The sequence below is a fragment of the Nannobrachium achirus genome (genome assembly GCF_963921795.1).
Source record: "Nannobrachium achirus genome assembly, chromosome: 22".
Lineage (NCBI taxonomy): Eukaryota > Metazoa > Chordata > Actinopteri > Myctophiformes > Myctophidae > Nannobrachium > Nannobrachium achirus.
This window is the reverse complement of record NC_137829.1, coordinates 4,804,411-4,826,962: the sequence shown is the minus strand read 5'-3', so window position 1 is coordinate 4,826,962 and position 22,552 is coordinate 4,804,411. Positions and strand designations below refer to the sequence as shown.

General features: G+C 43.5%; 1 protein-coding gene across 1 annotated transcript in view; it reads right to left on the bottom strand.

Moving 5' to 3' along the window:
* plcl1 (phospholipase C like 1) overlaps positions 1–15,754 on the bottom strand; it is a gene marked incomplete at its 5' end in the record, with an annotated part of 96,301 nt that extends 80,547 nt beyond the window's left edge. Inside the window, one exon of the mRNA XM_080752998.1 lies at positions 15,587–15,754. Coding sequence (XP_080609124.1) covers positions 15,587–15,754 — 168 coding nt within the window. The remainder of the gene's footprint in view (positions 1–15,586) is intronic.
* Between the last annotated feature and the right edge of the window lie 6,798 nt (positions 15,755–22,552).

Below are 22,552 nucleotides of genomic sequence, written 5' to 3'. Positions count from 1 at the left end.
AACAATTGAGTGGCTTTAACGGAGCACTTCACCCATTTTCAAACTTATCTCCATAATTGGTCCTTTAAGCCTGATTTTATACTTTGTCATACGACAGTGTCGTGTGGCAAAAATAACAGATGCATAACCAAGTATAAATCAGACTTAAGCTTAGTGCATAGCAGTTGTTCTTTTCTCTTCAAAAACAAAGTGCACGTGAAAGTGCTCCCCGAAGCCCCATGCCCACGAGGCGAGGTTGGAGAAGTATTCTGGATGAGGATTCTCGGGAGCCAAGGTTTTATAATAGAAATGATGAATCATGCATCGAAAAGCTCACGCTGGAATGGGGGATTCGTGTACAGTACTGTGGTGTGCATGCATGTGTGGTGGGTTGTGCAAGGCAGCGGGAACACAGCATGTACCTGGGGACACAATGGGATGACGAATATTCCACTTACGTCACTCCTTTCACAGGCAGGGGGCCATCCCCACGTCTCCCTCGTCTGTAACATCTTTGTCCAATAGTACATATAAAATGTACATGTTTTACAGAAGTTTGGGATTGAGGTTTATTATGTACAGTCAAATATTGCCTATATTTCAAATAGAATGCTGTCAGGAGGGATGCAACAAAACGTGTGTGTGTGTGTGTGTGTGTGTGTGTGTGTGTGTGTGTGTGTGTGTGTGTGTGTGTGTGTGTGCGTGTGCGTGTGTCTGCGTGTGTCTGCGTGTGCGTGTGTGAGTTGATTGCAGCTCTCCAACGATTCAGACATGCTTTCTCATTACAGACATTTAGCTCGGAAGGGTTTGAGAATACAGAGCGATAAAGAGATAAGGAGAGAGAGACAGACAGACAGAGAGAGAGAGACAGACAGGCAGAGGGAGACAGACAGACAGAGAGGGGGAGAACTGCAGAGATCAACCGTGGGAAATATAGCAACACAGGAAGAGAGGGGGAAGGGTTAGTCGGCAAAAAAGAGTGAAAGAAGTATTCCAAAATCAGTCAAACAAATTGCATTTTTTAAGCTCCAAGAAGTATGTTTTACTGTGTGTAAAATACAATATAGGGTGTGTGTTTATTGCCCATAAAAGGGTAAATGGTGCATTTATTTAGTATAGTTATCCAAAGCTCTTTACAAATTGCATTAGATTCACATTCACACGCCAGTGGAGGAAACCATGCAAGGCATCGGGAGCAATTTATAGGGGTTCAGCGTCTTGCTTAAGGACACTTCAACACTAACTCTGGGGGAGCCCGAGTACCTTCCCGTTTCCCAAGCATCCGCTCTACATCCTGAGCCACTGCCGCCCTGTACGATGTGTGGTGAGTCTGGTCTCGCTCAGGGTTTTTCGACGCTTGCTACCTCCACGTCAGGATTCACGCCACCTCTCTCCATCAAAAGCACATAATAATAGAAAAGGTCTCTGGCTTATAAATATACAATATAATCATGCAATTGTAAGCCCATAACCAAACGTTTTAGCATATAATTATTACATAAACGATTAATTACGATATCCCACAATCTTATTCAGCAAACATTTTTCATCTCTTCTCCACCTCTTGTCTCACGAGAGAAGAGACACGAGTTGCCATTGCATTTTGCACTCGGTTGCACTGACTGCACCGTTATTTGAACTGAAGCCTATCCTACAATTATTAAATGGCTTTAATTGAAAGGTGATGCATTTTTTATACTTGCTATGTAGCCTACTATAAGTGTCGGCTGTCGGGTATCGGTAAAGTATCTGGAAATATCCAAATGAATATGTCGGATCGGATCAAAATTGAAAGAAAAACTGTATCGTGCATCCCTAGTTTCATGCCCCCACACCTAGCCAAGCTCTACTCTCCGTTCAAATTACCTCTCCCTTGTCTAACCTTTCACTCTGACAGTGAGATTGAATGAGAGGGATGGAGAAAAGGAATAATTTACAACGGACTGTCAATGAGACATGGGTTAGATTAAATCAACGATACATAGAGAGTTGAATGCATAAATAGGCCAGACAGGCAGACAGATGCATGGAGAGACAGGTAGGCCAATAGACGGATGGAGTGATTGACAGGCAGACAGATGGACAGACAGATAGGCCGATAGACGAATGGAGTGATTGACAGGCAGAGCGATGGAGAGAGGGAGAGTGATGGTTGGAAGGAACGGTGATTAGTCCTGGAGGACAGACACAGAGCTGAACCCTTATCCTGTTCCAGTGCAATGCTGGCGGTCTCCCAGAATGCACTGCAATTCTCACCTGCCTCTGTACTGGATGTGTGTGTGTGTGTGTGTGTGTGTGTGTGTGTGTGTGTGTGTGTGTGTGTGTGTGTGTGTGTGTGTGTGTGTGTGTGTGTGTGTGTGTGTACACTTTTTACGGTCTATGGGTTTGCCGCTCTGACATCACTTGTGATGTCACACTAACAGAATCCCTTTTAAACCCATATATAGAGTTCCCTGATGTCATCAATATTAAGCCAATATATAACAGGACTTCATATGGGAATGCCCATATATGGAGGCCACATCGGCCACATACCACACTAACAGAATACATATATGGCCAAGACAGCCCATATCTGTGTGGCTGGTTCTACAGACAGGGATCTCCTTGTACATGTATGGGCATAAAAGGATATGATGTCAGATGTCATAGACATCATAGTTTGGGCTCTCACAGAATATCTCCATATACGATGGATCTCCATATATGGGTACCAGGGGTCTCCATATATGGGTAACTGGTCCCCGATATACATCACTGGCCAGATGGCCAAGACATGGCACGACCTCGCTCGGTCGCTTGTCGCCTTGAGGCGTCTTACTAGAATGTTAAGTAATTACACAGTAAAATGCTGGGCCCTTGTCCGTGTACTCCTCAATTTGTCATGGCCCACTGGCCAGGTTGTGACTGATATCATGTGTGAAACATTCATATTTTAGCCTGAGGGTGGCACTAGACAAGAAGATAAGACATGGGGTCACTCAAATACCTCAACATGCTCAGAAAGCGAGTTTCATGCCTATCTGCCCATTTGAGATGGACGTTTTAGGTTTTAGCCAAAGCGTGGTGCTAGAGGAAAAGCCACCAAAATCAGTAAGAGCTACTCCAGAAAGCATGAGTGTACTCAACGAGTCGACACGACCCCTCACACCGTTTGGGGTGGGTATCATGGGCCCTCCATTTAGTTGCCATGGCAGCCTGGTGAGTATCGAGCCTGGGATCTCCGTCCGTCCTGAATCTGATGATGTCATAGAAATCTGGCAGACACAGAGCATTCCTCCAACTTAGAGGGCTGCAACTTGCCCTTTACCCACATATACAGTACACGCACACACGCACACGCACACATGCACACACGCACACGCACACGCACACGCACACACACACACACTATGGTAATGGCTTTCTCTACCCGTCCAATTGCTCCCACAATAAATGACAACAAAATGACAGCGTGCATGTGTGCACTGAACGCACACACACACACACACACACACACACACACACACACACACACACACACACACACACACACACACACACACACACACACACACACACACACACACACACACACACACACACACACACACACACACACACAGGTTCAAGTATTTTGTCAAAACAGGGACACACCCATTGACTTCCCCTCACATATGAAGAGAGAAGTTAGTTGTAGAAAACATGACACACGCTTAAGCACATGCACATTAAACCTGGCATCTGTATTTTGTGCATGTCATTGGGCATGAACCTTTTTTTTTTATCCTCATATCATGGCTTGTAGTTCAGCTATTTTCACAAATGTAATTGTGGAACAAAGTCAAACTAAATATAATGCCTCAACTCATTCAAAGTGCTTGTCAGGGTGGGGGTGGGCCGGCCCCAAGGTCAAATATGAATATATGATTATGTTGAAGGGTCCCCAGTTAAAATACGATTATTTTATATGATTATTTTGGAGGGTCCCCAGTTCAAATATGATACTTTTGGGGGGGTTGTGTCCAGAAAAGGTTTAGAACCACTGAGGTACAGTATACAAAGTATATAGAAGTATAGAAGTAGTGAACAGAGCTTGTGCACAATCTGCACATGCAGGGATGCAAGTGGAGACAAGCTGATAATGTGGAATCAGGAATCTCTACATCTGTTTGTGTGTGTGTTCCCTGTTCACTCTAGGCTCAAGCCCAAAACAGCAGAGCAGCCCACTGCACTCCCTTCAGAGTTTACCCAATTCTCTCCACCCTGAGGTGAACACTTTGCACTACTGAGCAGACATGTAAGCACGCACTCATGTACTGTATGTACGCACACATACACACGCACGCATACACGCGCTGGCACGCATGCACAGTTGCACACACGCGCTGGCACGCATGCACACACACAAGCTCATTACGCCATGCAGAGCACAGCCTTTCTTCTTGATGACTTTCTCTCATGGGGTCTCTCTCTTGCTCTCTGCCTGTTTACGTCTCACCAACCCCTCTAGTCTTTCTTTCCCTGCCTCGGTCTCTCTCTCTCTCTCTCTCTCCCTCTAACACTCTCTCCCTCTCTCTCTCATCCTGTTTCAACAGTTCCCTCACGTTCTGTTTTTTTTGCACGGCTAGCGCCTACTCTCTACATTACAACCTGTCTAAACACATTCACCGTCTGCCTCCGTTCTATCTCCACCTCTATGCTCCCTCTCTCTCTCTCTCTCTCTCTCTCTCTCTCTCTCTCTCTCTCTGTTTTAAATGTTATCTCTTCACAGAAGAGATTGTGTGTGTGCGCACATCTAATGCCTGTATTTAGGCCAGGTGCTGGACATCAAGGCATCAAGGCGAGAATCAGGGAAGAGATAAAACGTCTGCACACTGCTTTCAAGCTCCCAAAACTAACTTTTTATTAAGGCTTAACGTTTCGAACACTTCTTCATTAAATGTTCTCTCCCGGCTCTTCACCCACTTGGTGACAAATGCAAAGGCAGCCACAAACAATAAAGGAACTAAACTATGGAAACAAAATATTTTAACAGCACTGTGTGCGTGCATGCGTGCATGCATGCGTGCGTGCATGCATGCGTGCGTGCGGCAGAGAGATACAGAGAGAAAGAGACAGAAGGTGAGGGGTTGCCAACTTGCCAGAGAGGTAGAGTGACTAAACAGGAAACGATAGTGCCTTCCTCCTTCATCTAACGTTCTCTCACTCTATTTTCTCCCTCTTCCTCTATCTCTTTCCCCATCTGCCTCTCTCTTTTATCTCTTTACCCATCTCTCTCTCTCTCTCTCTATCTCTCTCTCTCTCTGCATGTCTTCTTCCTTTTCATTTCAACGACTCTCTCCTCTTGTTGTTTACTGTGCTCTGTGTAGTTGACGCATTTCCATTTTGATTCCTGTTTTATTCCTGTTTCAAAGTTATTTTAATGGTGTTCACTTGTAGCTTGTTAATGTTTGGATTTTCCATCTGCTGTAAATGCACTTGGTAAAAAGAAATGCTACAGACAAAGGTTTTATTACCATTACTAATACTGTGTTATTATCACCCTCTGCCTCTTCCCCGTCTCTCACCTTTCTTAACAATTATCACCCTGGTAATTGGATAAATAATAATTTAGAATCTTCAAGCATACGATTCTTTTCAACACAGCTTTGTAACCTTATAATGTATGTATGTATGGCATTACGTTTTTTTACCGGGTATTTGCCAAGTATTATTTGCCTCACGTATGAGGCAATTGGCTGTTGCCATTGGCTGAAACACAATCGCAATCTTTGCACAGAGTTCTTTTGTCTGTCACACTTAGAGAGAGAAACTAACACATACCCCAACATGCACTTTCCCTCTGTCGCATTCTCTCACACCAGCACACAAACACTGTCTGACACGCACGCACACACACACACACACACACACACACACACACACACACACACACACACACACACACACACACACACACACACACACACACACACACACACACACACACACACAAAAGAGCCTTCAGACCAGCAGCTGTGATGGGGTGGCAGAGTGTTCCCAGGGAGCTGTGGTACCAGTAGGGGCATGATCCTAGAAAACAGAGGATCCTCACACACACACACACACACACACACACACACACACACACACACACACACACACACACACACACACACACACACACACACACACACACACACACACACACACACACACACACACACACACACACACAGTCCCTGCAGATACATTGTCATTACGGTATTCTTGACTAGCAGCCAGTAGCACTTTGTAAACAAATCATTGTCTGCTTCTCGGCACGGCAGGAGGGTCGGAGAGAATCACAGAGAGGGACAGAAAACAAGAAGGAAACATGCAGATTAGAAATAGAAACGTACAGACAAAAAAAAAGAGAGGGACCACTTAATCTGACTCTTTTAAATCGTATAATCTATTATATTCATATATCTACCAAAGGCCGGGAGGCAGAGATGATGCTTTTGCCCCAGGACCTATCAGCGTTTTTAGGCCTCTTGAACTGTAAGTCGTTCAATGACATTACCCCTCCCTGGATTCCCTGGACATGACACAACTCCCCATAGGCCACACCATTTGCCAGCAACTGCCTTAAAAAATCGTGTGTGGGTCTAACTTATAAAGAGAAACACCATATATCATGACATCCAATCATATCCAAATTGCAATCGCATGTTGAGGGGCCTCGAGCACCTCCAGAAGTGCTTCACTTCTGCCAATAGGGGCCGCCACGAACGTGAGAAGTTGGACTGTTTGTTGTACCCATTTCCTCCTGCAGCAAACACGTGTCCTGATGGCTGCACTACACCACAAAATAAAAAAAGAAGCGGTCTTCATGAAGTCGTTTATTACAACGTTTTGGTCTAAATCAGGGGTCTTCAACAGGGGGTCCGCGACCCCTAGGGGTTCCGCGGAGGTACTGCAGGGGGTCCGCGAAATTATTGCAAAAAAAAGAAAGAAAAAAAGATTTCAAAAAATTATTATTATTATTATTATTTTTTTTCACATTTATGTTAAAAAATTAATCATGATTCTATCCATTTTGAATAGCTTGAATACATGATTACTATGCAATTGACAGATTGTTGATATTATTGACATTGGTTCTCAGTTAATAAGTAGTATGTTTAGAAATGGTAGTGGTACGGCCCACCCTGCTCGCTGTAACTTGTACATGTTTAAAATAAAAAATATGACGTAGCCCCGACCCCCCCACCCTATGAGGTGGTAGGGGGTCCCTGCTCCATCTCCCCATCAGTTTGGGGGTCCCCGGCCTGAAAAAGTTGAAGACCCCTGGTCTAAATGACCTTCATCAGGTATCTGGACTGCACTGCACCACTGACATAGCTTAGGGTAGGCAACCCAGCCTGGCAGAGATATGCACTGAGGAGTGTACTTTTTTTTTGTTATAATATTTTTCTAATCCACCCTGTTGAGGATGCTCAAATTACAAGAATTTCACTGCCTGCGATGTTGCTCCAGCTGTATTGTACGTGCATGAGAGACAATAAAACACCTTGAACACTGAACTCTTGAGAAAACACATGAGAGAAAGAGATATAGCCTAGCCCTAGACAAAGAAGGAGAGGAGAAAGAATGGGGCAGCGGGACAGAATTAACAGGACGACATGATACCGTTTCCGAGAATGGCAAGTAAAATGAACAAAACTGCAAAAGTTCAAAGCAATCTGGCTGTGCATCATCTTAGCTGACCAGTTTTGACCATATAATTGTTATGTCCCGATTACATCTGAAGCTCCATTCCCACCAGACGCAATAAAGATAACGACAACGATATGTCGGCGTTCACATCAATTATGACGGCTTTATCGTTGTGGTGTGGACGCTGCCATCGACTTCAATTGAAAACAATATTTTTGTATCATTATCGAGCCCAGTGGGAAAGGGCCTTGAGTCTGTTGTTGTCAGCTAGCTTGTCTTCTTGGTTTCTTGTCTCTCTAGTCTAGAGTCTAGACAACATCATGTGCATAGAGCAAAAATGCATAAAACAATAATACATGCTATAATTACAAACAAGTACACAACTTGACAGTCAAATTAGGAGAGAGGTGTTGCCGGTCTCGAAACAACAGCTAGGGTATGGTCAGATAGAGAGAGAAAGGAAGACTAGAAAGCACTCAGTAGGAACAATTATTCCCCGCCAGGAGACAGTGAGACACACCCCAATAATAATAATTACACTGTTTGACGCAGTAACAGACAGTGCCTCTCTCTCTGCAGGGGCTAGATTGTCACATTTAGTATGGCTATTTAGTTATTACATTTAGTTAAACAAGGTTAAGCTTTTGTGTGTGTACTGATACTTCTGTCCATTCTCCAATCTCCATGTTAATTTCATCCGGTTCAAAAGGTTCACTCTCGCTTTAGTTTTAAAGTAAACTTAAACTGGTGCTGGTTAATGTCTGTACTGTTTGATTATGTAATTTCGAGGCAACGCTAAGTAGATGTACATGCTAACAACATAGTGCGGCGCGGCACTTTGATACAGTAGCTTGTGCATCTGTACTTTTTGGCATGTGAAACAGCTTTGTCCCAGAGAGATGTAAACAGAGATATATTGTTGAGTGGCCACAACTATGTTCACTCCAACTCAATTCCTCTTACTTGTAAATGGTGGGTGACAGTGATTTGATTTAAATGACTCAACATTACATCAGATCACATTACGGGGACGGTTCATGAATGCATGCTTTGGGGAAATCATTAACCAAATTAACCAACCTGGGGCAAGAATAAGATGGTAAGGGCTTCTATATGTCGGTTTTGATATATTTTTTGGGGGGTTAATTTCCCACAATGCCAAGTCCCATGTCCTCCAGTGCAGTGACAGAGCAGTCAGGCAACACGCAGGTCTGTCAGGGAGACATTCAACATGCGAGAGAGTGCATGTCTGTGACGTGTCTTTGTGTATCAGTGCATGTCAGTGTGTGTGTTAGGGCTGCACGATTTTGGGAAAAAACCTAATTGCGATTTTTCTGACTAATATTGCGATTGCGATTTTATTCGCGATATTTACAGGGGCTAAAGCAAAAAAAAAAATCCTAAAACGGAAATTTATGTTGACTTGACTAGCAAGTATTATGCTGCATTTTGACGATTTCGGTCATGTTATTAACATCACGGCCATGGCTACACCCCCCCACCCCCATTTTTTGTTTTCTCTTTTTTGGCAAATCTGCCTCGATCTCATAAATGGCCCCAAGAGACTCCTCAGGACGGAAATCCATCCCCAGGACGGAGAACCTTAACCCCTGTATTTATATATGTATTTCAAGGTAGGATAAGTGATAGTTTTTTTTGTTTTTTTGTTAAAAGGATATAATAAATTATTTTAACCATAGGAAAATCATTTCACTACCTTAGGTCAAGCTTCCGTTGAATATTTATTGTGTAATACATTTAAAAAATAAATTGATTATTATTAACTAGGCTAATTGGCAATCATGTAAATGGTTTGATTCAGTTCAGTTATATTTCCAAAAGATTACCTTTTATTTTGCTTTAGCAATATAAAAAGGTTTTATATTCAGAAAAATCTCAGTAATAATGCCTCTCATTGTCAAGGAAATTATTTAAACAAAGAACATCATTTAAGCTTCCTTGAATATTTATTGTGTGTTTACATTTAAAAATGAATTGATTATCACTAACTAGGCAAATTGGCAAATGGTTTGATTCAGTTCAATTATATTTCCAAAAGATTCCCTTTTACTTTGCTTATTAGCAATATAAAACGTTTTTATATTCAGCAAAATGTCAGTAATGGTTTTGTCTGCCTCTCATTATTGTCAAGGAAGAAAGTACTGTATGTCGCTGCCTTGCTTAAGTTTTATCAAGGCAAAAAAATGCACCCTAAGACACGCCATACGTTTCATGTGTGGAGGAGGAGGAGCAGCCACCGTTGCACTGAAATCACTTTCACTTTCAGCTTACGACAAACGGGAGCATTTAATCTATGCACAAGGATTTAAGGATGTTATATTTATAATGATTACCAGAACATTCACTACCTGTAGCCATGGAGTACTCCGTTGGAAGGGATCATACACTTTAGTTTTACGTGCTGTTAGACAGACAGTGTCATGCCTTGGCTTGGCTCCTCTCCTCTGAGGAGATTGGAGCAACCCGTAATGCTAATCCTCGGTGCGGCCGGTGTTCCGGCGATGCGCAAAGAAAGACACCACAGTTTGATTTGATCATTCCTTAGTCAATTATGAACGGATTTCTAAAATTAAAACGTCTGCATAATGCTTGGGAAGTCAACTTCGCAGAAAATCGCCAAAACCGCGGCCTTTGCGATTCGCTAATCGCGACATTTCACATCGCGATTTCGGTTTGAAAACGATTAACCGTGCAGCCCTAGTGTGTGTGTGTGTGTGTGTGTGTGTGTGTGTGTGTCAGTAAACGTGCGTGTGACGTTGTGTGTGCGCCAGCACATGTTAGTGTGCGTCTGTGTACCACTTAATTTATACTGTGTTGAAAATCTATTATTTTGGCAGTCAAACTACGAGACTAAGTAATCAGTTATTAACAGCCGCGTGACTCTGTCATACGACCAAAGCATAAATTTGGTTTTAATCCTGCTCACGGACGCCTGATTGACACATCTACCGCAGAACGTTCTGCATCGCATCCTGCTCCAGCATGGTTTGGCCTGTTGCACAGTAATGCTATTTGCTGATGGTTTGCAACGGGGGAAATTAATATTGCGTCCCTGGCTCTAATCTATTTAACTTGATTGAGATTAACGGCCCTCTAACTCATTCTAATATGCTCACTGACAGCCAGGCCGACAAATCCATGTGGGAGGGACCTGAATTACAGTATAAATGGTCGATTGTATCATGTAAATTGGACAAACAGAAGAAACTTTTCTTTCCCAAAATAGAAAACAGACCTCCCTCTCTCGGCTTCTTACTTTTTTTCTCTCCTTCTTAAACACACAATTTCTATCAGACCAATTTTAAAACCTGTCAATTCATGTTTGCTAAGGAAAAATATGATGAGAAAGTTGCATTTGACGGCATACTATTCTGCTTTACTATCTACAATTTTAAATCCAACTGCACCTTTTTAACTCTATTCCCCTAATGTGACAGAGTGCCCGCTCTTTCATACTCATTTCTTCTCAGTGTGATTGGACACAAAGGACGGAGCTCGGATCGATCAGCTCACCCTTGTACTTTCCTTTTCTCTTAGTGCACCTCTGCTTTAGGGACAAATTCTGCAGTATATCCACCAATTGGCTCTGACATGAAGGTCTACGACTATTCTTAAGTGCACACTGCTTAATATGCATGTGTGTGTGTGTGTGTGTGTGTGTGTGTGTGTGTGTGTGTGTGTGTGTGTGTGTGTGTGTGTGTGTGTGCAAGTGTTTACATCATTTTGTCACGGGCAGATTTGTGGCATTGAACACACAAGTCACCCTTGAATCAACCCGGAGATAACATCTCAAAATGTTTAACTTGTCGCACATTCCACAAGCCACATTCAGTACTATATCCTTTCGCCGCTATTTAATCACACACAGCGTCTTGCAAAACATTGTTGAGAAGAGATATGCTCTGGCACATCTCTGGGGTTTCACGTCCAGGCAGTGACACACAATGTAAGACCAGTGCAGGCATGCAGGTGTTAGCTGATATCGAGCTCATAATAATTTAACTGCACATTTGCACAAGTTGCAAATGGATAAATGAACAGTTTGAGGATTTTACCTTGTATAGCGGGGATGTACATTACAGTTACTAGCATGCACAAGTTCAAAGTTCACTGGCTGTACAGTGGCAGCTTTAAAATTGCAATCTGAAACTTATTTTAAATGAATAAAAAGATTATTTTAACGCATCTGTATGGAAGTGTATGTTACAACAACATAACAAGTGCATAATTATGCAACAGGTTGTCTCCGTACCAAGAAATCTAGACCCGGGTGTCAGGCAGGACATCTACTGGTTGACAAGTAGTACAGTCTGAAGCTCATGACCACCACAATATCTCCCCTGTCTAAAGGGGAGATACACATATTGTCCAATTTTCCGCACAGAGAAAACTAACAATAAATGGACACATGGTGTCTCTATGACCTCATGCACACCGGGTGCCGAATTTGTCCAGATTCTGACAATATTGTCCGTTTTTTCAGGAAAGTCGGACCCTGTGTGCAAAGGCACACAGGGATTTCCTCTTCCGACTCTGAAAATACGAATTGCAGCTTTCATAGTCCGCATGTGGTGGATTAGAGAGGGGTTGCATGTCTATGAGCAGGGCCGTCTGCCAGACGTTCTGGGCCCCGTGACAAGATATGATACCAGGCCCCTTTAAACATAAACTGAAAATGATATTAATACTGCGGGCCCCCATGTACAGTAACCCTCGGGCCCCACGAATCATTATCACTTTTCATGGCTCCATGGCAGCCATGTGCGTGAGCATGCATGTTCTCACTGGTAATCTGAGCCTTGACGAAGCGGCGTAAGACCACCTCAACCTTTCCGTAATTTCCAGTGGGCTCAGCGGGCAGTACGTTTCAATGCACAAAGGGGCTCAATGAGAGGGTGGGGAGCGGGGACCCCTGTGTTGTTTTAGCAGTGGATCAGTCAGCCACAGGGCTGAAGTGTGAACATTACCGCCACCACCGAGTTAGAACAAAATGCTTCTCTGAACCCCTCGCAGTTTATTCTATATATCATGATTACTTAAAACTTTTGCCTCGATAGCGATTAAAGAAGGATTTATTTTATTAGTGAAAGTAGTCATGATATTTATCTGGCCTAGAATATCACCTGATTTCAACCAACATAAATCCTGTCAAACAAAAAAGTCCATATGACGTCCTGGTAATGACATCAAGATCATCCCCATATTATGGGCTGTGATCTGGCCCCAATCGAGACGTCACTGATTGGTCCAGGTCCTGACCATGCTTGCTGGGCAAAGTATAAAACATCTTTAAGTGGTTAGTCAGACTAATTGAGTTCATGTTAATAAAAAGATATAAGAAATAAAGATTATTGCCTCCCCCACCCTACTTGTCCAGCCCTACGTCCATCCTATCTCTCCTTTTCACCCCCCCCCCCCTTTCTCTCTCTCTCTCCTTCCTGCTTTGCATTGTGACAGCTGATCGTGCCTGTCACTGCCATCGCCCCTCTCATCCTCACATCTGCTCTCTTTATTGGCAGAATGTGCTGTTTGGCTATGATAGTAATTGTAACAAGAAAAGACATGAGGTATTTATAATTAATTTAATAATAATTCTGGCCAAATTTCATATCCATAAGTCTAAATTTAGTCACTCTAAGCCATTATTCATGGTATTTGAGATTGAAGCCAAGCAGTATATTCAAACAATTTGTGACTCAAAAAATAAGAAGGCTGAAAAAACGACTCTTTTGTGTTCACTGTTTAATATTTTCGTTTAGTAATTCCCCCTGGCTATGATTTGTTTTGTATTGATGTATTGATAACTTGTCATTTGTGTTTGTATTTGTGTTGTACTGTATTGTCTGTTTTGTATTGTCTTGTATGTCATGATATTTGCATAAAGATTTAATATAAAAAAAAAAAACATCTGCTCTGTCCCTCCTTTCATCTACTTCCTGCCAGCACGTCTGTGGCACAGTAATTGCCTTACCCTGTGGCCACCTGCAACTTCCTTTAACATTAAGCCCAGTCAACAGCAGCACCAATGATTCACAACACAACCAACACTTGCAACCACTTAAAAACAGAATCCCAAAACTGCGCTGACAAGTAACGGGTCAATTCAGACCGCTACAAGTGGGCTGCAAGTTGCAAATCTTTGGTGTGGACCCAGGGACATGCAGAGAATGTTAGAGAGGCAGGGGCTGACATTTCTAAAAGGCCCTTTTGGTGGAAATATCGAAAAAAGCAGACATCGAAGCTCACAACGTGTTGCGCTGCGACGCGTTTTGAGCTTGGAGGTCGGCTATTTTCGGTGCTTGATACCACACTGAACAAAGCATAATCGAGTGAATGCCGGAGATGTGGCGCACGGCATGGATTTCTACACGGAGAGGGCAATTCTTTCAACATAAGATGCTGCATTCAAGTTCAGGAGAGTTTGGACAAGGCAATTCTCTTGAATGCTGCCTTCAGGTATGGCATGGATGGAAAGAGGGCATTTGTATTTATTTCATCATAGTAAAAACTGCATTCCTGGTCTGGAGAGGGCACTTTTTACAGACAGATAAAGGGGCAGGGGCTCGTGCCCCCTTTGGTGCCTATGTGTGCATGTGCCTGGTGTGGACTGGGCTTTAAGCAGCATCATACATTCAGCGATTTCTGTTCAACATAGTGATCCTGAAGATGCAGTTCTTAATCACCTCTATGAGGACAGGAGAGGAGGATATGTTAGACATGAGAGGTAGTGATTGTCAAACCTGATCCCTGCTCCCCTCTACTCAGTGGGGTCAGATGACCTGCAATCTGATCACAGGTAACCATGGAAAAGCATGATCACACCAGGAGGACTAGGTCTGTTTGTAGGCAAGGGTCCACCTGACCTTTAGCAAACCACAACACGTCACCTGTCTGTCAATCTGCTAGTGAGCTTAATCTGTCTGCTTGTCAACATGTCAGCTTGTCCAAGACTAGGCCAACGCCGCCCACACAGTAAACCACAGAGTCAGCTATATGACCCAAGTGACCAAGTGCGTACATACATAGAATAGTCACTGTGCTTGCAAGGAAATGTTATAATGCAATAATGCCCAGCCAATAAGTCACACAATACGCAGGACCCCTGCATCAGTTTGTGCGTCATAGCAGTACACACAAAAGAATGCTTAGAAAGTAGGTTAAGCTTTCTTATGAACTGGAATTTTTCACATGGCATGAATATCCTACAAAGAATGTGGTACGGTTACTTTCACAACCATTCAAATGCGAGAGAGACTGGCACGATTCAGACTGGCATGCAAATACGCATGTGTGACGCGTTGAAAGACGTTGACCAGAAGATCACCCCGGCTGGTGGCATGAAATGCACTGTTGTCCAGTGGACATGCACTGGTGCCCTCACTGTACAGGACAGTAGCCAGGCTACATCAGGGCTCAGCAGTGCGCTGCATACAGCCAAGGGTAGCTTGCCTTGGCCTGAAATAGGCTACTAAGTGGGGTCCGGGGACCCCAGGGGTCCTTGAGGGAGTTCCAGGGGGTCCCCAGCAAAATGATAGTTAGGAACCAAATGGACCCTTATATGTAACTCTGAGAGTGTCGAGTTAACATTGATTTTACAATATAAATTGGTGTCTCAGAGATAGAAAAAACATTAAATGGGGGTCCGTAGCCAATGCATGTCAAACTGGGGGTCCTTGAAATTAAAATGGTTGAGAATCACTGCTAGAGCCTTAAAATCTTCTCTTATAGGGGTCCCTGGCATATCTTGTCAAATGGGCGTCCGGCTGAGGGTCCTTGACATGAAAAAGTTTGAGAACCAAGTGTCCGAACTGACTGGGCACCAGTTTTAAAGCATTAATATTCCTTAATATTTCTTGTTCGGGATTAATGAAAGTGTTGCCATTAGAACACAAGCAATATATATGACATGTTTTACATTCTCTACCTTAATGATGCTGCTTCGGCGCGGAGCTGCTTTCACCGACTCTAGGAGGATGGTGTCGGTGTCCTGGCCACCACCACCGGGGAGGGTAACACCGCTCCGCCGGCCACGGGACGCTCTCGGCGGGATGAACTCGTCTTCCTCCCCGCCGCATCCATCGCGCTCCGACATGATGTCGACAGTCAAGAAGCCTCGGTTTCAAACTTTGCGAGAGAAAATCGATCCAAGTTTGTCTCGGTTGTTTCTGGCTGCCATTTAAACGAGAGCTGGGGTCGGGTGTGTGAGAGTCTTGAGGCAACACTTTTCTTAAGACGTGAATCCAAGTAGGCTGGTCGGTCGCTCATGCATCTGACTGTGACCAGACCAGAAGAACCTGAACCAGTGACTCCAGACTCCTTAAATGTGTCCAGAGACCACCGCCGACTTAAAATGTTCAGAATCACTGTTCAGGATCGTGGTTCTCTCCACAGTCCATGTCTGCAGCTCAATTGAAATGAACAGATCATCATTCACCCCCACCGCCTTCTCTTTTTAAAATCACACCATTACACGCATGAAGCAACTTTGTAATGCACGGGGATTGATGACAGGGTGCAGCCCCCCCTGGGATGTGTTGTTCTCCATGCAACAAGTCTCTCTCTGTGGGACTGTGCGCTGAGCCTGAGATGCGTGCCCTCAAAACATTTACGGTACTTTAAGAGATGTAAACAACCTGGTCTTGGTGGGAAAACATGTGGTAAAAAAAACCTGTGTGGGGCTTGCCTTGGACGCATCCAGATTGGGCTTCCAAAAGCCTACCTTTTCCTCACCCCCCCCAAATCGGTTTCAAAGTGCTGAAGATGAGGGGTTCAACGCTGTTTTGCGCTCACTCACTCAGGAAGCGAACCCTCTCATGTTCCGACGGCGTTACACATTGCGTGCGCTAAACGGAGCCACCGCAGTTGCAGTCTGTCTGAGCAACAACATCAAGCCGACTTTTGACGAGAATGAGGAACACAACTGACAGCTGCTGCACCGCCTCTCGTCCGTAGATCTCGCTTCATCCATTCACCCGCCCTGCTCCTCCCATAGCCGGGCCTCGGAGCATGAGTGACGCGCGGTGGAGCCAATGCGCTCCATGTGGAGACTAGCATTAGTAGCGCCAGAGCGCAGATGGGTGGAGTGAGGGAGTGGTGGCTCTGGAATGCCTCACTAGACTGGTACGGTTCCAGATGTTCCCCCAGGCAGTGTGGTTCTCAAACTTTTTCATGTCAACTCAAGACTAAAGACCCCCAAATTAATAGCCTAGGGTATGTTTTTGCTTTTTGGCCAAGGGATACCCACCCCATTCCCCCCCTACAATATTTGTGTTGTTAAAAAGTAAAACCAGGGCTGGATTAACCATTGGGCCGGTGGGGCCGTTGCCAGGGGCCCTTGGGGGAACTGGGCCGCATGGTCATTGACAATTTACTAAAATTAATATGTTAATTAAAAATCAAATGTGTGGGCCCCTCCTCTGTTGTCTGTTGTCTACAGGTGCTTTCTTGGCCCACAGATGATCATTAGTGCGTGTTGAGAGGGAGGGAGGGAGGGGGGGTTATGGTGGAGGGTGTTTGCCATGTGATCAGATGCGCAACAGTTTACATTTTGGCAAAATAAAAGTTGATCGGTAGGCTATGGGGTGAGGGTCCACTATGTTACCATGGCAGGACCATTTCCATTTATCTGGGCATGACTCATCACTATCACTACTGACCAGCTGGACATTGTTTTGATTCAGTGTAATGTTTTTGTGTTCTTATCTTTTTATGCTGTTTTATTACGTTTCTTGCACACATCTTGTACTTTTATAAAAAAAATGTTCATTATAATTAATATTATTATTGTTGTTATTATTATTATTACGCATATAGGTCTAATAATGATAATATTATTATTGTTATTTGTGGACCAATCGGTGTCATAACTGCAGTCATGAATTACAAATTTACACTTCAATTATGTCTTTGTAAAAACCAACAGGAGATCTTAATGTTCTTAATAATCTTGTGAAAAAGCATGTTTTACGCACAACCTTGCACATGATGATGATGGAAATCAGTCAGTGCTTTAATAGGAGTTTATTGCCACCCTCTACAGTTTACAGGACGCACTGCAGAAACCGATGGACATGTAGGCTACAGTAACTCCTTTCACTATCATCCTCACTTATGATGAGCTTTTGGGACACAGAGACAGGGGTCACTATAGATAGACATTCTGCATATGCTTCACTTCGGTGACGCACATGCTGCAAATAGCTAGATTTTGAGCATCTAATAGTACGGCATGTTGTAGTGTAGGTGAAACAGTTTGAAGGTAACTGTGACTTCGCTTAAAATCTCATTTGCTCTATCCTACTTTTTTCAAAGGCCTATATGAACCCAAGTAGCAAATCCCCTGTGAAGCCTGAACACTCGTGAGATGTTGCTCGTGAGCGCACTGTGGAATGTCATCAGCCTGTGTGGGCTATTAGCGCCCGAAGACCACCAGGTCACACCTTGCCGTGGGATGTCAGAATCTGCTATTTGCGAGAGTCTTGAATAGAACGCTGATTATCTAGGTCATGATAGCCCACTCTTTTGCTGCATTGCCAGTAAATTTACATTGTGAAAAATGAGAATGTGCTACTTATCAACTTATTGTGCCTCGATCGTCAGATATCAGGCACATGCACACATAGACATGAAAGGGGGGCTTTCCCTGTCCAGACCATGAATGCAGTTTTTACTATGGTGAAAGAAATGCAAATGCCCTCTTTCCATGTCATACCTGAAAGGCAGCATTCAAGAGAATTGCTTTGTCCAAACTCTCCTGAACTTGAACACATCATCTTATGTTGAAAGAATTGCCCTCACTGTGTACAATCCATGCTATACACCACATCTCCAGTATTATACTCCAGTACTTTTTTATGCTTAGTTTAGTGTGGTATCAAATCAAGTACTGAAAATAGCCGACCTCCAAACTCACAATGCATCGCAGCGAGACCCGTTGTGAGCTTGGAGGTCTGCTATTTTCAATGTTTTCACCAAAAGGCCCTTTTAGAAATGTCAGCCCCTGCCTCGTTCTCTGCACGTCCCTGTCAGATATATAGGCCTACCTATGATTTTGGAGGCTTATGCAGTGGAGGCTTATGCAATTAGTCTACTTCTGGTTCACATCACATGGAAACTGCATGGCTTCAGCCTTCAAATGGTTTCAAGGTAACAAGATGATCCCATAAGCCAAAACGTTATGTGATTCCTGGACAAACATTGGGTCAATGGCCAAAGAGAGACATTCAGTCGCTGACCAGTCAACTCCCTCTGCTGTGTTTTGATGAAACTCAAGTCTTCATGCTATGCTACCACAGTGGTGTGAGAAGAGGGACAGAGAGAGAAGGTATTTGTACGGATGGTGTGTGTGTGTGTGTGTGTGTGTGTGTGTGTGTGTGTGTGTGTGTGTGTGTGTGTGTGTGTGTGTGTGTGCGTGCGTGCGTGCGTGCGTGCGTGCGTGCGTGCGTGCGTGCGTGCGTGCGTGCGTGTGTGCGCGTGTGCGTGTGTGTGTGTGCATGCCTGAGTGTGTGGTGGGCATGCATGCGTGTGTATGTGCACAGCTCACGTGCATGAGGGTACATATTTTCTTGTTGCTTTGTTGAGTTTGTCTGCTATCACCCTCAAGGCCTTGAAAAATCCTTCCCAATGCCAAAGGACAGCCCATCCTAAACTGCAACAAACTCTATTTTCATGATCTCCTTTTCTCTCTCTCTCAATTCAATTCAATTCAGTTCAGTTCAATTCAATTCAAAGGGCTTTATTGGCATGAGAAAACATGCATTTATATTGCAAAGGAGAAGTGTACTCAATAATACATTCAACATACAATACAATCAAAACTAAATAGCCTATGTACAATTGAAGGGAGTAAAACAGTTTTTATGTATTGAGGTCATGGTCATAATTCTCACTCACCTCTCTATCACTCTTGTACACATACACCATTCACAAACATTTCACAACAACCTTCGGCAGCACGCATAGACATCACCATATAGCACACATGTCTGTAGCACTCAATTCCCTCAACCACTTTGCAACGTCCAGTGGCTCTACATCCAGTGTTTTTATATCAAACATCTTGGGCCAAAGAGTTCACTATAATCCTCATTCCTTTATTTACTTTATAACCATCAGTCATTTGAGACAGTTCTGGGGAACAGTTTTGGATTCAGGGTGAGACAGCCAACAATAATCCACTCCATGGGTGGCCATATCTTTCCGTAGACTTTGTTTCCATTTCTCTTAGCTCAATGAATCTGACGTCAAACACTCACTTGCATCATATTCAAGCCTAGTATATACTTTGTCGAAGCCCTTAAGCCTAATTTATACTTCAACGTATTAAAATAATAATAGTGGGAAAAAACATGCCGTTCTTCACTTCTTTTCTGCAAGTGACACTGTCATAAGTATAAATGAGACTTTACTCATGTGGTTATAAACCAGCACACTAGTGATGGTCAGTGATAGCCCTGTACAACAACATCTCTATTGTTACTTGTGGGGGAGCAAACACTGCTTCCATCATGTTCCATTACAGAAGACATTTCACCAAATTGGGATATTTCTGCAGAAGAGTAAGATGGCTAATGTTGCTTTTTCACAGTGTTATAATAAATCCCCTCATAGGAGCTTCACTTACTCCTACTACATTCCTCTCTCTCTATTCCTGTGTGTGTGTGTGTGTGTGTGTGTGTGTGTGTGTGTGTGTGCGTGCGTGCGTGCGTGTGTGCGTGTGTGTGTGTGTGTAGGCCTATGTGATACAAGATGTACAATCTGAGCAAGTATATCCAATAATTAAAAAATATGATGCCAAAATTCTTTGGTTTTGGTTAGTCTTCATTGTAGCAACAATAACAACTTCACTTTTGTAAGGTATAGTAATGAAATGGCCAATTATTCTCATTAATAAGCACACAAGGTTATTGGAAGGTGCGTTGTACATGTACAGTACCTAGTGTAGGCATATATTCACATACTAGTATGTACTGTATGTACATTTATGTACTGTATGCCTGTGTGTGTGTGTGTGGAATGTGTGCTGTGTTTCAAAATATCTTCTAAATGCCATTTAGCATTTTTGGAAGTGCAAGCATTAAATGTTTGTGTTTTAAATGCTTTTAGGTTAGGGACATCTGTGCTGTGCCTAGGTACATGACCTGACTTTAGAGCTATATTTCTGCTATATTTGAAGACTACAATTAAATATATTTTCCCAATGATTTTACATTTTAGTAAAACACTATACTTTTTTTTACATCAGTTAACTGGAAAAAAAAAAGAAAAAAAAATATACGTATAATATACGTATATATATATATATCGTTTTTCCTTTTTTCAATTCTAGTTATTGTTATTTCGTTAGTTTTAGTCAAGTTCCTGCGAATAGCCTATATTCTGGAGAAGAGAGAATATCCCAGCATAGTGGTGGACTGTGGATCCCGAAGGAGAAAAACTCCACCCAGTTGTATCAGTTTCGCATCATCTCCCTGCTGTGTGTTGAAGCGGAGGTCTTCTTTAGTGCTGTTTCCACTCCAGTCCTCTGTGTACGTACCTGGCCAAGAATACATAGCCTACATTGAGACCTCAGTCCAGATGGGTGGCATTTCAGGGATGCCAGGCTGTCTGGAGCACACTTGTCTGGGGACACAGCTCATCAGGGAGGCAAGAAAGAACAAGGGCAACTGTCAGTGTTGTGGCCTGACCTGCCAAATGCATATGGCTCCATTCCACACGAGCTAGTACTGCCACAAGCTAGTACTGCCCAAACATTGCATCTGCAGCAGAATCAGAGACCTCTAATACTACAGCAAAATCCTACTTCATTGGTCTCCTCCCTTTTCCCTCTATACCAGGGACAGGGGTCTTTAACGTTTTCAGATTCCATATAGTTTCATTGTTTGACAGCACAATCATCAGTGTATTTTGGATTCATTTCAATTTGTGTTTTCAGATATTTGAACCATCATTACCTAATAAACTTGACCTTAGCCTGCTCTTTTTCCCCTCTACACCAAACCTCTCTGCCAAAAATAGCCGATATTATTGCCTACAGTTCTCAGAATATGGACACTAGGGTTCAAGTTGTTAAAGGATTGGAAGATTTGGAGGACCCCCTGTAGTAACTCCGAGGACCCCCTAGGGGTCCCGGACCCCTTGTTGAAGACCCCTGCGCTACACCAACTGTCTTTACCAAAAACAGCCCATCTACATGGTGAGCTTTTGTTCCCATATGGCGCCTGAAGACACATTGAGGTTATACAACACTCCATATGTGGGCATAGATGCTGAGTCATAGTGTTTATCTAAACTGTAAACTGTAATAGTGACATAAGCATGATGACGTGGTCCACCGGCCAACTGGATGTTCACATTTGGAACAATAGAACTCCTAACTGGTTCAGTACCATTAGGAGAAGGCGCGCTCTCTGCAGGAGTCTTGTGGAGAGGTCTGTAGTTTCTTTGGGTGCAGATTCTAGTAGAACTCAGAATGAAGGGAATATCCGCACAAGTTTGAAACGCTGAGGAAGGCCTGTAGGCCGAAACGCGTCCGTTTCTCTAGACTGCTGCTGCTGTGCATGTTTAAATAAATAAATACTTTTAAAAGTCATTGTTCACATATTTTAGCAGAATGTTCACCAATTATGACATGCCCACAATAGGGATGCTAGGGTTCATGTGGATGAGGATGCAGGTCTGTACATGAAGCTGGCAGCTTACTGACCTTGCCATGAACTGCTCACTCAGTCTGCTGATCCGGAGTGCAGAGGGCCCGGAATGAATACCACTCAACAGCCACCACACACCAGGACATTCATGCATGATCTGACAGTCACAACAGAATCAGTCCCAAGCTTCTGGTGGATTCTGCAGGGTCAGTGTACTCAGATGCATTGAAATGCACCATCTG